Source organism: Pelodiscus sinensis, chromosome 7 (genome assembly GCF_052426305.1).
Source record: "Pelodiscus sinensis isolate ZL-2025 chromosome 7, ASM5242630v1, whole genome shotgun sequence".
NCBI lineage: Eukaryota > Metazoa > Chordata > Testudines > Trionychidae > Pelodiscus > Pelodiscus sinensis.
In genome coordinates this window covers 43,447,659-43,464,527 of record NC_143058.1, presented here as the reverse complement: position 1 = coordinate 43,464,527, position 16,869 = coordinate 43,447,659, and the positions used below count along the sequence as shown (strand labels likewise).

Here is a 16,869-nt window from a genome sequence, read left to right as displayed (position 1 = left end):
AATAGTTGTGAGCTTTAAAACTATCAGAGGAAGACTTACAAACTCACTACTGTATTTCATTTTTAAACAAAGGTAAATTTTCCAAAGAAGTCAACTGCATACACTCTCACTGAACAGATATATATCTAGTAATACTTAAATTCTGAACTTCTTACTCATTTTCTTATGCAGACAAAATTCCCATTTAATTCAGTGGGAGTTTTGCCTGATTAAGAACCTCAGTATTTCTAGCTGTTATCCTCATTGATGCATGAAATATAGTTGTAGCCATGTCAGTCACAGGATATAAGAGAGACAAGGTGAAATTGGACATGGTTGTTTAGTACTATTAAAAAAAAAACTATGTGCAGCATAGTAGATGTGGACGAGTTGGGTAAATATGAATGAGCGATAAGATGGGTGAAGTAATCGCTTTTATTGGACCAGCTTTTGTTGTATAGCTCACCAACAGAAGTGGTCTACTTAAAGATATTACCTCATGCACCTTGTCTTTTAACCTCATTCAGATCTATTATATTGCACACACCTTTTTCTTTTCATAATACTCTGCAACCATGTCCAAATTAATTGTATTTAAAGAAAAACTATAATAAATGTATTTTTATTTAATGAAAAGTCTCAGACCGCATGAATGTAAAATTCTATGTCTAAATAAAAAAATACATTAAAATTCTAAGAGAAATGTAAGGCAACAACACCACCACCACACACATATACACAAGCACATTTCATCCTCCTAAGGATTCCAGGATATTTACAAACTATACATAGTTATCACTTAACCCATCATAAAGGGGTTAGTCCTGGACCATTCAAGTGATTGCAAGAACTTTACAATTGACTTCAGTGAAAATAGGATCAAGCCCATAAAGCACATAGGATCAAACGGACATAGGACCAAGGCCATAGGATATTTAGCAGCTGTTTAAGCAGACACAGCAGGCTACACAACATTTTAGAATAAAAAGTGAAGAAGAACAGTGTACACGGTGTCCCCGCTATAGGTCAAAGATATGTTTCAAAAACCATGGATGTATAGTGAAACAAAGTGGGGAATTCTTTCCCATGGCTGACTTCTGTTTCTGTGACCTGGTCTCTTTTTTGCACAATGTAAGAGCGGGAAATGGGAGGATTTATAATGCAACAGTTCCTACAAGCATCAACTATGTTAGCACAGAACCAACATTTACTGGGGCAACATATAGCGGGGACGCCCTGTATCTAATTAACGCTATAGGGAGACTTTAAGTAGGTAGACTACAGTTGTCCAAACTGGTGTTTGGCCACTCCTATGCTTACAGAAAGTGTCACAGGATCTTTAATGACCCCAAGCCATTAGGACTTCAGGTTTACATCCCATTTAAACATACAGCACAGAACCTGTTCAGACCATACCAGGACATTAATTTATTTCTAAATCAAAAGGACAGATCCCACTTCCTGAATTACTAGCTCTATACCTGGAGCACTTTGAGTTCTGCTATGGAGAACACTCATCCAGTAGCTGCCTAGACCTGACACTGTTTAGCTTGTGAAATATGATGAAATAGCAGCCCAACATGGAATAGCCGCAGAAATTTATGTTTACCTTTTCTCACCATTTTTCATTTCCTACAAAAATCATATGCCATTTGTAATATAGACATTATTTCTGGGATATTCTGTAGAAAAAATGGCTTTTCCCACAATTATATCTATTCCTGTATTAAGTTTATCTCATTATTTAGATATTCCCCAAGTTATTCATATATACTAGTTAAATTGAAATTCTGTAAGCAGATGAAAAATGAACAGATTATTAAACAACATAAGTATTGCAACCTGTGAAGATTAATTTTCAACATGACAGTTTATTTTTGCATCATCCCAAAAGAAATAAATGAAAACACAAAATGTTTGCAAGTGCTACAACAATTTTTCTAATCTTTGAACATATACAGGGTCTTGCTCCTATCTTCATTGTGTATCCAAAGCTTCCATAATGTGTTAAGCTTAAGAACTCTACAGTAAGCATCCTCAATTTATTCCCTTTTTACTATCTCCATAGAATAATGTAAATATTTTATATTTTGTGTCAAAGTTACTTTCTAGTAAAAGAAATAAAAGCTACTTACATCACTATAAAATACTATCCAAAATTATTTTGATTAAATAAAGGGTATAAAACAGCCAGAGTACATACTGAAATTAAAGCAGAACAAGGGAAATGTCAATAGCACACCTGTTAAAACAGCTCTAAATAAAAGCCATAATGGATTCAAAAGCACACACAAATATAGTTTCCAAAAACCAACATTTAGTCAATGATACCAAAGGTTAGTTCATAAGTTACATAGTAGGGCATCTGGCTGACATTTTGATGTATGCTTTCATCTAAGCCTGAAATCACTAAATCACCAAAACTGCAGGAGCATGTAAATGTTTGAGACTTAATGTATTCGAAATTTACACTGAAAAGGCAACATTTTGCCTTCAGATGAGTATGTGCCTCTCATGTTGACTTCAGCTAGAATTATCTGCCCATATCATAAGTCCTGCTAGGCCACAGTAGGCCCCAAACAGGAATATTTTCCTTTCTCTCCTACCCTCTTTACCTACCCCTAAAAATACAATTTACATTATTTTCACAAATAAAAAGTGAAACCAACACAGCACATACTAACTCTGGTTTAAAGGTACATGTCAAATTAGAAGAATGGTATTGGGGGCGGTGGTGAAAACTAAATCAGGCCCTCCCTGAGCTTCCTGGGATGCTAAGCAAATGCCTAGTGCCACCAGTGCCCATATCCAAAGGGAGAATTTGGATCTACAAGTGTTAAATGTTATCAGGTGATCAGTTACAGTAACAAATACAATATATAAAGAACAGTCAGTTTTAAACTCCCTAATGGAGTATTTACACCGCTCCGTTTAGTGTGGTAGGGAGCTGAAAATTTTTCACATCGCTGTTCCTATTTCAAATCCCAAATCAAGTTAACAAGACCATGATTCAAACTCCTAGCTGTCAGAGTATTAATGTATTCAATCACTCGTGAAGTCAGCCTTTATATTGACTGAAAAAAGGATCAGATAATAAAAGTCACAGTACCTTAGGAACTGGGTGAGCTAGAGAAACTATAGCTGGCCGAACTATACTATAAGCAGTATTTCTTTGTCTCTGTGAAAAAAAAAATCTTCTTTGTTGACTGCTTGACTGCGTGTATAAGCAGATATGATGGACTGGCACAGAGAAAACTCCATGGAAGTGAGTCACACAACCTGTGAATAGAATATTTTTTTAAAAATGGTTAAAGAAGTCTTTATTACCAAATTATTAAGTAATAACTATGCCAAAGGCAAAGCCCTAATTAAAAAGAAAGATAAGCAGACTATATACAGTAGCAAGTTCCAGTTCACTAAGTAAATTATGATTCTGCTAATATATTTATTGCCTATCTGTAGTTTTAAATAAATCTTGCATAATTAAAAAAAGCGTGTGAACATTTAGAAGCACTGGGAACAAAGTACTAGATCTATTTTAGTCCAATGTACCCGATGTACGAGAAAGTTGTGTCAATCCCCAGAGCATCAAGAATAGAAGTGACCCCATAATTGGCCTTGTTCTCAATGACTCAAATTGCTTGTCTGGACAAGCCAATACTTGGGGCAACAGTAAAACAAGGGACAGTATCTAGAACTCAGAGGAGAGAACAGGATGTAGATAATGACAGTACATACAATTTTTCCATTTGTGTTTTGGTTTGGACTTTTTGTCTACATCAAAGTTAACCAATTGACTGGTTCATTTTCCATTAAATATTTGATAACACATGCATGGTTTTATTTGGAAGCCTTATGCAGTAAATTTCACATGCTAGAATAACTGATTTTGAAAGATGTCACATAGACACAAATACACTAGCAACTGTGATGTGGCAGATAACCAATAAAGACAGTGACTCCTCAATAAAGGAGCAGTGGATTTTGCTTTGTTTTTTAAACCTGAGATAATTATTCCAATTTGATTCAGAGAAATTAGATATGGAAAATCTCTTGAATCATTTAGCTTAGGGGTGAGCAATTACACAGCAGTGCTTGGGCTGCCACCATTACATTTACCTGCATGGCCACAGATAACAGATCCCAGGTCCTGTTGGCCGTGAATTACTGTTCCTGACCAATGGGAGTGGCAGGAAGTGGCGTAGTCTGAGACACCACTTCCCACAGCTCCCACTGGCCGGGAACAGCAAGCCAAGGCCAACGGGAGCTGTGATTGCCCATACCTTTGGCTGTGCAGGTAAATACAGTGGTGGGTTCCCATCAGGGGCTAACCCTGGCAGACTGGATTTGGCACGTGAGTGGTATATCTGACCACCCTGATTTAGATCATCTTCTTATCATTGCACCATTTCCCCTTACTGTACATTTTCTATTGTACAATGTAGTTTTAAATATCCCAATTAAAATTCGTTATTTTTCTTAGAAAACACTGCCTTCTATATCAGGGATGCATGCAATTTTGTTACCTCCGTTCCCCGAATGCACTTATTGTGCCCAGTGTTTGGAAATTTTACTCTATATTTGGCCTCTTAGATAGCCTTTTTACTGTGTTCCATGGTACACGTAGAGTGCAAGAGTAGGAAGAGACTATTTCAGGAGCCCAAAAGTATATAACAAATAGAATTACTGAATGAGATCTGCCACAGAAAGACTCTTAATGATATTTTCATATTTTGACAAGGGACAAGAATGAATATTGCTCACATTTTTATAGCACCCTGAAGGAATGCAGAGGCCCCCATTCATTGCTAACAAGCTTTTAATTCTGGTTTAAATCTCCCACAGGTGTACAAGGTGAAGTAGCCAAGTAGCACAGGGGATTGAAGGTTCAAATTAGGCTCTCACAGGAAAGCCAGCGAACCCTGTAAAAGTAATTCCACAATAGTTAAAGCATAGAAGGGCCTCTGAGAAAGCAGGGCTTCACGGTTTTTGAATGCTGGGTTGGGCTGTATCCCTCACTTGGGTTCATTCTGTTTGCTTTTTTGTTTAACGTTTTTGTTAATCATTTTAGTTTATTTTGTTACCAGCTCTATACTTTAGATTCCATGGATGGTACCTAAGAGAGAAAAACCTGCTAGCTCAGGGGTGGGCAAGAGGCTGCTAACGGGCCACATCCGGCCCGCCAAGCCACCAGATCCGGTCCACAGCCCTCTCGCTGGAACCCTTAAGCAGAGATCAGTTCATGTTTTAGAAAGCCAGCTGTCCTCTGCTCTGGATGGCTGGGGAGGAAGGAGGGAGACTTCTCATGCTGTTCCCCTCCTCCCCCCCCAGCAAAATCTCTTAGCTCCCATTGGCCAATCTCTCCGTTTCTGGCCAATAGGAGCGAAGAATTTTTGCTGGGAGCAGGGGCAGTGTAGGAAGCCTTCTCCCTCCCTCCTTGTCCCCTCTCCCCCTGCCCCTCCCTCTCATGCCCAGAGCAGAGCCACGTGGACCAGCAAGCGATCTTAACCCAAAGCCTGCCACTGGCACCCCAGCCCTTCCCTTCCCCAATCCTCTGCCTCCCCCCACATACCCAAACCTTCTGTCCCCTCCTGCCCCAATACCCCCTCCCAGATCTGGCACCCCAATCTCCTGCCCCAGGTCACAAGCCCCTCCTAGCCTAGGTTACATCCCAAAATCCCGCATCCCAGTCCCCTCTCCTAGGTCAAAACTACCTCCTTTCCCAGACCCCATTCTCACTCCTGCACCCCAATCCGTTAGCCCAAGTTCCCTTCTGCTCCCAAACTCCATCCCAGACCCCACACCTCCTCCATTAATATCCTGGAAGAGTGCGGCCCTCGATCACTTTCCAAAGTCTTGGAGTGGCCCCCCATAAAAAATTATTGCCCAACTCTGTGCTAGTTGGATCATCTAACACAGCCTACCAGTTGCTATGCACAGTTCATCCCTAAAGAGCCTAACACAAAACTCACTGATCCAACTTGTATAAGTTTCCAATGGCACTAAGTGCAGAGTCTGTAGAAGCAGCAACATTTAAATAGCCCTGTGCGGGTACAAAAATATGTATACACATCCATATCTGCAAAAATGAGCCGGATGCAGATACCCATGGACATAAACCAGATACCTGCAAATTTGCAGGGTTCTAGATACTAAAATTTTATCTACATCTGTATCCACAAAAATAAGCTGTGGATATCTGCAACCGCAACAATGAGTCCACTAGTGTGATCAGACCACAGTAAGATAGTTCTTCTTAAGAGTGTATTGAAGGTATCTTATTCCTAGCACAAATAGAGGTTTTCTGTGCAGTATTATTCAAGCATAATAAAGTAAATCCCTTTTCCAATACATTTAAAATCCACACTCATTGATGTGGCCAGTTTAAGTCCACTCAGATATCAGGCTGTGAATGTGCAGATCAGATGCTTTCCGTCATGAATGGCATAATGCCCATGCACCTGTCCTGCCACATAAAAGTTTAATTGGGGAAAAAAAGCTGCAAGTGCACTTGTCAACTATTTGACAATAGAATGCTAAATGTTACAAATACACATTCTGAAATACATTACATCGATTTATATTTATGGGTGCACTCCTACGAACTACCCCAAAATCAAAGGGAAATTTTTATCCTGGCCCATAAAAGACATACTATAGGTGTTGTCACAAGATAACAGTGTAATAAGGTACTGTAATGTGTTGTTATTCCCATAACTATTCATTACAAACTAGAAAAAAAATCACTTTAACAGGTGAAATGCAGAAACCAGATGAATTGCTATTAGAGCATCACAAGAGCCCTAAAATAAATTGGTAAGAAATACAAAAATAGAATAAGGATGACTTTATTAAAGGAGTAAATATAACATTATAAAATATTTTCTTCTAAGATTTCTTCTGAAAAATAGAATGGCACTTCAAAAATAACACAGAATTTGGTTAGGGCAGAAAATATCTAGTTACTGTCACCATACTTCCTTTACAAAAAATGCATTTTTAATGTCTCTACAACTACTCTTAATTTTTAAGCTTCCCTATTCACAGCTAATTTGATACACCAACATCATCAATCACTAGACATAAGAACATCTGGCTGTGTTCCATAACTTTTGTCCACAGATTCCCAGAGCCACATATGGAGGCTTCTGTCTGTCAGAGTTCTGTTTACTTCTATTATTCTACAATTGACAGTGCATTTCACTTGGTAAGCTGTGTTGGGACATAGTTGTGTGTATTAATTCTTGTAAGATATATTGATAAATGTGGAATTTATGAAGCTTCAAGTGGGAATTGTAAACATATGGGAGATCTCAAAGTGAGAAAGCAATAGCATTGTAACACACACATGATCATCATTGTAAGAATGTAATGCTGACAATTTGCAGGGTTTCTCTTCTTCCCTAGACACTAACATTGTGTTATTTGCCATGAATAACAGAATATTTACTATCAGCTGCAATAAGGAGAATTACAAAAAAACAAAAAAAAACAAAAACACCATCAGCACATAGCTTGTACTGAGCACAGAAAATTACAGACAACTACTTCTTTGACTTCACCGTGAATCACACTGTATGTGTATGTGTCTTTGGAAGCTGCTGGATCCCTCAGCATGTCCTCCATGCTTTAATTTGTATTAACAATATAAATATGCACTGTGAGTTATTGCAGTTTACCATATGAAATTATATTTTATGGAAACTACATTTTATTTTCTCTTAACTGATTCGGCCAGAAAGGTTGAATGCAGAAATCAAGTATGATAATGGGAAGGAAGCATTTTAAGTGACTAATTTTGCAACACAATGTGCCCCATATTTATTAGCCTTTTACTCCAGGTCTATTTTAATTGTTATCTGTTCATGCATGCTACACTATATAATGAAATGATCCCATCTCATCCACTGAGTAGTGAGGTTTTTTTATATGTACCTCTATTAATGACCCTTAATTAAGTTGATTTTAGTAATTTAAATGTAATTTTTCTTCTGGTCAACAAGTATTTTTGAGAGCGCGCTTGGGAATGAACTGTCAAATGACTGCTTTTAAAATATTCCTTACTTAATAGTAAATGCTGTATGATCCAATGAGTGTGGCCTACCAACACCAAAACCATACATCTACATTATTCAATAGATTTGAGTGCCAACAACTCTCACATCATCAAACTTTTTAATACTTGCTTAGCCAAGATTTCAAATATAACAATTAAGAAGCAGAAAAATTTCTACAGCATAACCTTCAGTATGGTTTCAGTACACAACTGAAATGTTGGTTTAAAAAGAGAGACACTATAATAAAACATATTTTAGAACCTTTTCTAACTATTATAATGATCAGTAGACTACAGAAGTGCATTAGCAAAAATATTTATGGGATATGAGGATTAACATACAATTGATTTAAAAATTCAGGCAATTAATTCTTGGTGAAGTGAGTCTTGCATAATATCAATAATTAAAAAATTTAAAAAACAACAAATAGTCTTGCAGCACCTTAGAGACTAACAAAAATATAGATGGCATCATGAGCTTTAGCAATTACCAATGTCAAAACCAGGATTTTGCTAGACTATTTTCAAATATCATGTATTCGTCTATCTGAATTAAAAATGGAGTTTGATGATTTGCATAAAATATGCACCTGAGGTTGGAGAGGGGAGTAAAAAATGTGTATATTAAATTTTTTATTTGCTCGATCAGATAATTTTAACCTTGGTACATAATTTTGTTTCCTCCTCCAGTTCTTATTTTTAAAAGGAAATGATGTTTGAAGTGGCTGATTTGATAAGAATTGTGTCTAACACCAAATAGACTTCAACCTGTAGTTATCTGGAGAAAAACTACACAATTTTTTATTGTTCATTACAAAATGCTTAGATACACATTTTCAATGTCCTTATCTAAAATACCCGAGTTGCATTCCTACTCTTTGTTTGGCAGACCTTTCATAGCACAGGAATTGTAATGAAAATATATGCATACAACACTGATTTTGTAATGCCTATATTACAGAGGTGCACATATGCTTCAAAAATAAAAATGTGAAAGATTAAAGGTTCTCTCCAACTCTGTGTAACCTGTACAACAGAAGAGCAGCTCACATTTCACAAGCAATAACCTGTGCATTTGCTGAAGAAAAGAACAACACAGAAGAATGCCTCAGGCAGAAGTTGAAACTGATTGGGCAAAGTAGAAGAACAAGAGCCCTTGAAACTAAACAAAAGCAAATTCATTCTGTTGACAGATGTTGATTACATCAAAGCAATGAAGGACTTTTTTTTCAACAAATATCTCTGCATTATCTGTACATGAGAGATATAATGTATCTCAATCAACATCATCTAACATGTAATAATTTTTAAACTCAGCCAAAGTATATTGTAATGAGGTCTTAACTACAAGCCTCTGTAAACAACAGCGTATTCACATGGTCAAGTCTCCATACCCGTGCTTGTAACGCAATCATCAGTCCCGTACTGCTAGGGGTTAACTGCTCTGGCAGCCAAATAAAATACAGAGAGCGCCGTATAATTATGGAGACAGTCAAAGGGCAGGCTCTATTTTGAAATCTATTTGCACAGACAAGCTCTTCCAATTTGGCTTACAGGAAACTAGCTGGTAAAGGGAGTCTCCTTTTCTCCAGATGCTTTCCACACTTTTTTCTCACATCAGGAAATCAAGGATATGGACACCATACATGACTGTTTCCTGGATTACAGGCCTATGTGTCATTACAGGAAGAAGACCAAATCCATATAACAAGCTTGTGAGAAATATTTTCCTCTAACTGACAATATTAGGAAAAAGCAAAGCATAAAAAGACTACTGAAAATGTTAATTTAGCAGCAGCAGTTCCACACAAGATTTACCCACAGCTGAGAACAAGGTGCTGGGAAGGAGAAAATAAAATGCATGATGGGAATGTCCATGTTTTAAATCACATGCCTGGAGCAACATAACATTAATCAGCACAGATATGCCTTTGGTTACAATTAACAAAACAGGAGTACAAATGTCTACAATTATGTGCCTCTAACTGTGGAAAATGTAGGCAAAATCCTAAGGTTCTTAAGTACATAATGCTGGAAACAGAATTTATTTTATTATTGAAATAAAAAAGAAATTTGGCAGAAATTGGGTATTAATTACTTTAACTAGCATTCTTCCTGGCCTTCTTACTCAGAGATCCAATGAAGTTGTCATGTTTCTATTAAAATTAATAGCAAAACTCCCACTGACTCCAATGGTGCAGGAGCAAGCTCCAATCTAGGCAATACCAGGACTCCTCAAAAACATGAATCAAATTGGATGTTGTCTTTAGGGCCTAATACTACTGCCAACAAATTTAAAGTTTTGCCAGTGACTTTACTGGGAGCAAAAATGGGCCTCTTGTGACATTATTTGATTTTTTAAAATAATTATATTAAAATCCACTTGACATTTTCACAAATACTGACACTGCTTATTATTTCTTTATATCTCATTCATATGTATATTAAAATAGTTCAAAACTATTGTTTTTAGATAATCCAGTTCTTGTAATTCTTCACTGAGTCCACACCTAAATCCAAAAGAATAGATAGATATCTTATAAGTAGGTAAGCTGAGAAAACCATGAAGAATCAGAACCTCTTCCATGTACAGGAAGAATGCCAGCCTGAGGGTACTCCAGCCCAATAATAACAACATTCAAGTACTAGCGCCCAGGTCATGACAAGCCATGACCCTTCCCCACAGCTCTTTCAGTGAGTTGGCTCTGTGCCACACTTTATCAATAGCAATTAATAGTGTGTAACAAGTAAAGAGAAAGAGAAAAACTTCCAATTTTACTTTTGAAAAACCAATAGCCATGTCAAAAAATCACTCAGCTCTTAAGTTGCTAATAATTCCCTGAACAGTTGTGTGTGCATGCACAAAAAGTCACACCAAAAAGTCAGTAAGATAAGTTATGTTATAGTAAGAAAATTCTGCTATAGTTGGAGCATATTTCCATTGCATATTATGGTTTTGTATTTCCTAAACCCATAACTGAGTATAACTCTGACTGGGTAGTACAGCCATGGCTCATTCATTCATTCATTCTCCAAAGGAATTTCATTGTTCATTAAAGTGTGACTAGATTCCATATGCTTCTATTATTAAAAGCAGGATTCTTAACATTTCTGCAATGCAGACGGGCAGCTTCTTTGACAAAGAAATATTTTCTCTTTCCTGTTGGGATAACTTGGTTTATTAAAGACTGTAGTGAAGTTCTTAGAAAACAACAGAAGTAATATTACATCCAAATTTTTCTGTCTCCAATATATCAACATAAACAGAAAACAAAAGGCAAGTGTTATTTACTGTAGTAACAGCAACAAAATGAAACAAGACAGATTCAAAAGCCTGGATAGAGCAATATTAAGAGTTTCACACACAGTTAATTCCAAGGAAATATAGGCCCCAAATCAGCACATGACATCTGGCAAATTTCAACTTTTCTAACTAGCGAGACAACCATTACAATTAACTTACTACATTCCTGTTAAGGTGAAGAGAATAAATAAATTCATTTTAAAATGTACAAATTAGAACCAGAAACATACTTGCTCAGACTTGCACACCTTAAGCCTATTTAAGTATTTTATAAATAAATACTTTAGTGCAGCTTGAAAGAATAATTGATATATTAGCTTCTTTGATTTTCTCATTATTTGGATTACGTATTTAAGTTTAAATAAAACAACATACTAAAAACCAGTAGTTGGTTCTGATTAAAATAATAAAATATTCAAGCAAGCACTCCCCTCACCCAATATGCACATAACCACAGCTGTAACGTTTATTGAATTTAACTGTTATAAAATAATTTCAGATAGCGTATGGAATACAACTATTTTTCAAATTATGTTATTGTCCTATATGCACTGTATCAGTATTCTGATACACTGTTAAATGTTATGGTGATAAAAAAATACATACTTCTGTAAAATTCTTGTTTCACTTGGATCTGCACAAATCTATATCTGTATCCTTACAGAAATGCTTTGCACATAATTTCTTTCATTGTACAAAAGCATGAGAAAGATTGATAGAATAAGAGCATAACTTTGCATTGAAATGTTGTGATTATCATGATCATTATATGAATATTCTCTATGTAATCTCTCTCAGCTGCAGCAGTGAAAGTTGGTAATATTTCCCCCAAATAAAAGAGACCACCTACTACAGTAATTTGTCATCCTACTAATATCGTTCCACATTTCTGCAGATGAATCTCTGAGGAGTTAAAACAAAAGGATTTTTGAATTACAAGCGAGTGTGTTATCTCAACAATGAAAAGTATAAATTACGTTAGCTATTTCTTCTGATAGAAATCTTTCAATAAAATACTTATAACTTTACTCATTTGGAAATAATGACATTTAACTGTGTTTCCTGTTCTTTGTCAAGTTTTCTTAATTATCTGTATTATCTCATTTTATAAACAGTGGCTGCAAGCATCTAAAAACATGATTTAGATATTATAGGAGTTCATCTTCCATTGAGAGACTTTACAAATAAATTACATGCATTTATTCCTCAGCACATCTATGATGGACAGGGTCCTACCAAATTCACAGCCCATTTTGGTCAATTTCATGGTCATAAGATATTAACAATTGTAAATTTCATGATTTCATATATTTAAAACTGAAATTCATGGTGTTGTAACTGCAGGGTCCTCACCCAAAAAGGAGTTGTGTATGTGGGAGGAGGGGTTGCAAGGTTTTTGTAGCAGGGTTGTGGTACTACTACTCTTACTTCTGTACTGCTGCTAGTGGCAGAGCTGTCTTAAGAGTTAGGTGGCAGGAAAACAGCAGCTGATGGCCAGGAGCCCAGCTTTGAAGGCAGTGCTGCCACCAGCAAAACAGCAGAAGAACAGGTTGCATGGTATGGTATTGTCACTCTTACCTCTGTGCTGCTTCTGGCAGCGTGCTGCCTTCAGACTCCCCGTTAGAGAAACTCTGGTTCCCCCCACCCCTCCAAGAAATCTGTATAGTATAGGGTAAAGTACACAAAAGACCAGATTTCTCGGCTTGTGATGCTTTTTTCCTGGCCATGAATTTGGTATGACCCTAATGATGGAAAACAGACTTTTAGGATGTTTGTCATTCTTCTACTAAATCTAATACTAATTTCACCAGTTTTTAAACTATGAATCAGATTCTTCACTTCTTACTCAGGCAAAACTTACTCTAAAGTCAGTGAGAGTTTTGCATGAGTAAATATTGCAACATTAGGTCATTATACTGTTCAGCCTATTCTTCCAAATGTATGAGCAAATGTAACCTTTTGCAGATATTTTTATTAAGTTATGTTGGTGAGGGTTAGGAGGAAAGCTCTTATTTTGTTACAGGAAGATGCACTGTATAACAAAGATGTCCCAATCCAGAGCTCACTATAGCTAATACTTCGTAGCTTTATCACAGTATTTATTTTTATGCCAAGTAGTGATTAAAATGCACGAATATACCACTGCATAACTAGGACATTTATTCATAAATATGACATTTGATTCACTGACTGAAGGACAGGATTACAGATCCTGTTTAGAAGATTGGAATAAATATTTTGTGTGTTGTTGCTTTTAAATAGAAGAGTTCACCATGCCTTCTTGCTTAAAATATACAAAAATCTCCTTAGCATAAAAGTGCCTATTTATCAAACAAACAGTGATAGAGGAAGAAGTTGTTTATATTTTCAGCACAACCAGCATACATCATTTATGAAAAAAAAACCCAAAACAAGCACTCCATGAGAAATCTCAATCACTGTCAATCAGACATGCTAAATATACATAAACCAAAGCATGAAGTGTGAACTGTATTAGATTCAAACTGAACATAGAATTACTAATACAACAAACAAAACCACAAATAATTATAAGTGATTCATGACCTATTTGAACATCTCAGAAACCTGTTGAAAAGGTGGTAACCATAAAAGCCTGACAGCCTAAATTAAATATTTTAAAATGCTGGAGATGGTGTCCCTCCCTAATGACATTAATATTTTGCCAAAAGCCATAACTGTTACTTTTGTTTCCTAACTAATGCTCAAAGTGACTTTCCAACTCAATTACTAATAATTTGCCATTTAAATAAATAACTTCATTTTATTCAAGAAACAATTTAGTATCACTGTACTATAAAGTACATCAATATATTTTAGCCCAACAAATTAATATTTCTAAACTTCCTTCTTTAATGTTTGAAAGTGAATAATAAAATGATACAAAACAAATACTCTAATTTTAGTGCTTTATTACAAAAGATGTTTTGACATAGACTTTTTTAAGCTGCACTCACAAAAAAAGACTAAGCAAATTAACTGTTATAGCTGAAATGCTAATAGCCTTTTCAATTTATAGTTCTCGCTGACAATTACAATTTGCATGACTTAATATTTAATACTATGATTAGTACTAATGTCCCATATTTTACTTCATAATCTGAGCAAAATATTATTTTGTAGTTCACTGGTTCCTAGACTTAAGATGTAATGTTCAGTGTGTATTTCATTATGCAGATGAGCAATGCATGTTGTCTGACATGATTTAAATGGGTCAACAGTATTTTCCTATTCACATTAATCATTCAGACAGCTACTAGAAAAGTGCTTTGAAAACTAAACTAGAAAATCTGTTTTGCCACTGATACCTACCACTAGTTGATTTACCAATGATACAGATGTGTTGTGTGAGACCAAGGCTGCAGAACTCAGACTGAGGTCTGACACTGCTGTTCTTGCTCAAGAAAAACTGCCATTGAAGTTAATGGGACAAATTCGCTCTTGGCATAAGTGCATGCAACTCTGCGGAGTTCAAAGGAGTTGTGCCCATTTATGTCAGAAGTGAATTTGGCACAAAGGATGTTTTACGTGAATACAGATTGTAGAATAACTCCCATTGAAGTAAATGGAAGCAGGATCAGGCCATTTATTAGCAATTGTTCCCAGAGCACACAAAGACCACAGGCTCTACTCTCTACGTAACCATCATCTAAGGCCAATTTTGATATATGGCAAATTGCAAGGAAAATTGTAATTTATAAATAACGTAGTATTGCTGTGCAAAGGGAAGATTTTTCACTAAGTGCTAAGGGAAGTGCCTAAGTACAAAACAAGGTTGAAATTGATGGGGGAAAAGGATGAGGTACAAAACACTAGTTTCAGCTGTTCAGTGACTGAAGAATTTACAGCATTAAAAAAAAAAAAAAAAAAAAAAAAAAAAAAAGAGACAAGCCAGTTTCCCTGGCACAGTGTTACATGAAGTGCACACAGAGCCAGAGACAATGTATTTAGTCTCATCTCTGTGTAACAACATTGTCTGAGATTCCTGCTGTTAAAAGGCAATGATCCTGCTGTTGTAAAATGGGTTTCACTCACACTTTGTTGTAGTTGGCTCTTTATTCCACCTGAATAATATTATAAAGGAAAGGCTAAACCAAGATCTAGTGTGTGGGCTGAGCAGGCCTTGTTGTGGAATCCTAGAAGCAACCACACACATAGGAGGCTTAGGCTGAGTTATATTTTTTTCAAATTCCTTTGGTGAATAAAGGCAAACCCTAGGATGAAGATAGATTCTGAATTATTGTAACTTTGTAGGGAGTGTGTTTTGAGCAGCCTGGGGGAAACCACCTATTCACATGATGGTTATAATTTATGCAAGAGTTCATCTGGTTTTACACATTTTCATCAATATTACACACAAGGAAGTTTTATTCTTGGGGGTTTTAGGGTGAGACTTACGATGGTTTTCGTTTTCTAGTCAGTGTTTTTAGTGCATATTTTACAGCTATCAATCTAATGCTGCATGAGTCTAACTAGTGGATCACTTCTTTCTAAAGGCAATCAAAGCACAGGTGCCCAGGCTGATTTTTTTGGCTCTATTAGCAATCTTTGGTGTTGAGTCTTCTGCGGACACCAGCTGAGATACATCAAAGTGTTTTGGTTCTGTTCATCTGCTCAAAGGACTCTCTCCTGTAGAGGTCTGTGTTGTGACCTTATACAGTTCACGCATATATAAGGCAACTGGAGGAGCCTGTTAAAGCTGATGATGCAAATCCATCAACATGCAGGTCAGATAAAGATTTACCGTTTTTCCCCAGAAAATGGGGGAGGAGGGATACAATTTCTTAGCTTTTCCCAGTGCCTAATACAGCGGGGCTTGAATGAGGGAAGGTCAGTGCTCATTTACACTACAAACTTAAGTGGACTTTGGTTAAATAGACATTCAGCCACTGCAGTAATTCATTTAATTGCATTTGTTCACACCACACTTCTTGTGTCGGTTGAATGCATCCTCATTAGCAGCGGTTACATTGATGCAGAAAGCCAGCGTTTAATTTTTGCCTGGGCTTGCAGCCTGAGCCCAGGCACCTGTGGGCTTGCTGCATCAGTTATGAGTGTAAAAATATTGCTTGAGCCCCAGCAATTACAAATTAACTTTTTTATTACAAATTAAGCACTGCAGAGAACAATGCACTGTGGGATAGCTACTCATCACTAGAGTGGAAAGGGCCTATAATGCCTCATGAGACGAAAACATTCTTACAGGGGGAACTGGGAACATGGCTTCAATATCACATGATGCAATTTTCTCCCAAACAGCCCTGATCTCAACTAGGGATATAATAGTGTAGTCTGGCTTGCGATGGGTCCAGGACCTATTCCTGCTGCAGCTCTGTATTTAAAGTGTATTAGGAGTCGGGCAGGCAGACAGCCTGGCTCAGTCCTGACTCACACCCAGTCCGGGAGCTCAGACTTCCCCTGGATAGGGGCTGCTGCCACCCTGGTTTTTAAACTGGCTCCCTTTGTGGACCAGCTCCTGCCTGGCACACCACACTGCTGCCTCTGATACAGG

At 36.8% G+C, this 16,869-nt stretch overlaps 1 protein-coding gene across 1 annotated transcript in view; it reads right to left on the bottom strand.

Moving 5' to 3' along the window:
- Window positions 1–16,869, bottom strand: part of METAP1D (methionyl aminopeptidase type 1D, mitochondrial) — a 70,650-nt gene that overhangs the window by 21,534 nt on the left and 32,247 nt on the right. The window contains exon 2 of the mRNA XM_075933629.2: window positions 3,089–3,258. Within this exon, the coding sequence (XP_075789744.1) occupies window positions 3,089–3,258 (170 nt within the window). The remainder of the gene's footprint in view (window positions 1–3,088; window positions 3,259–16,869) is intronic.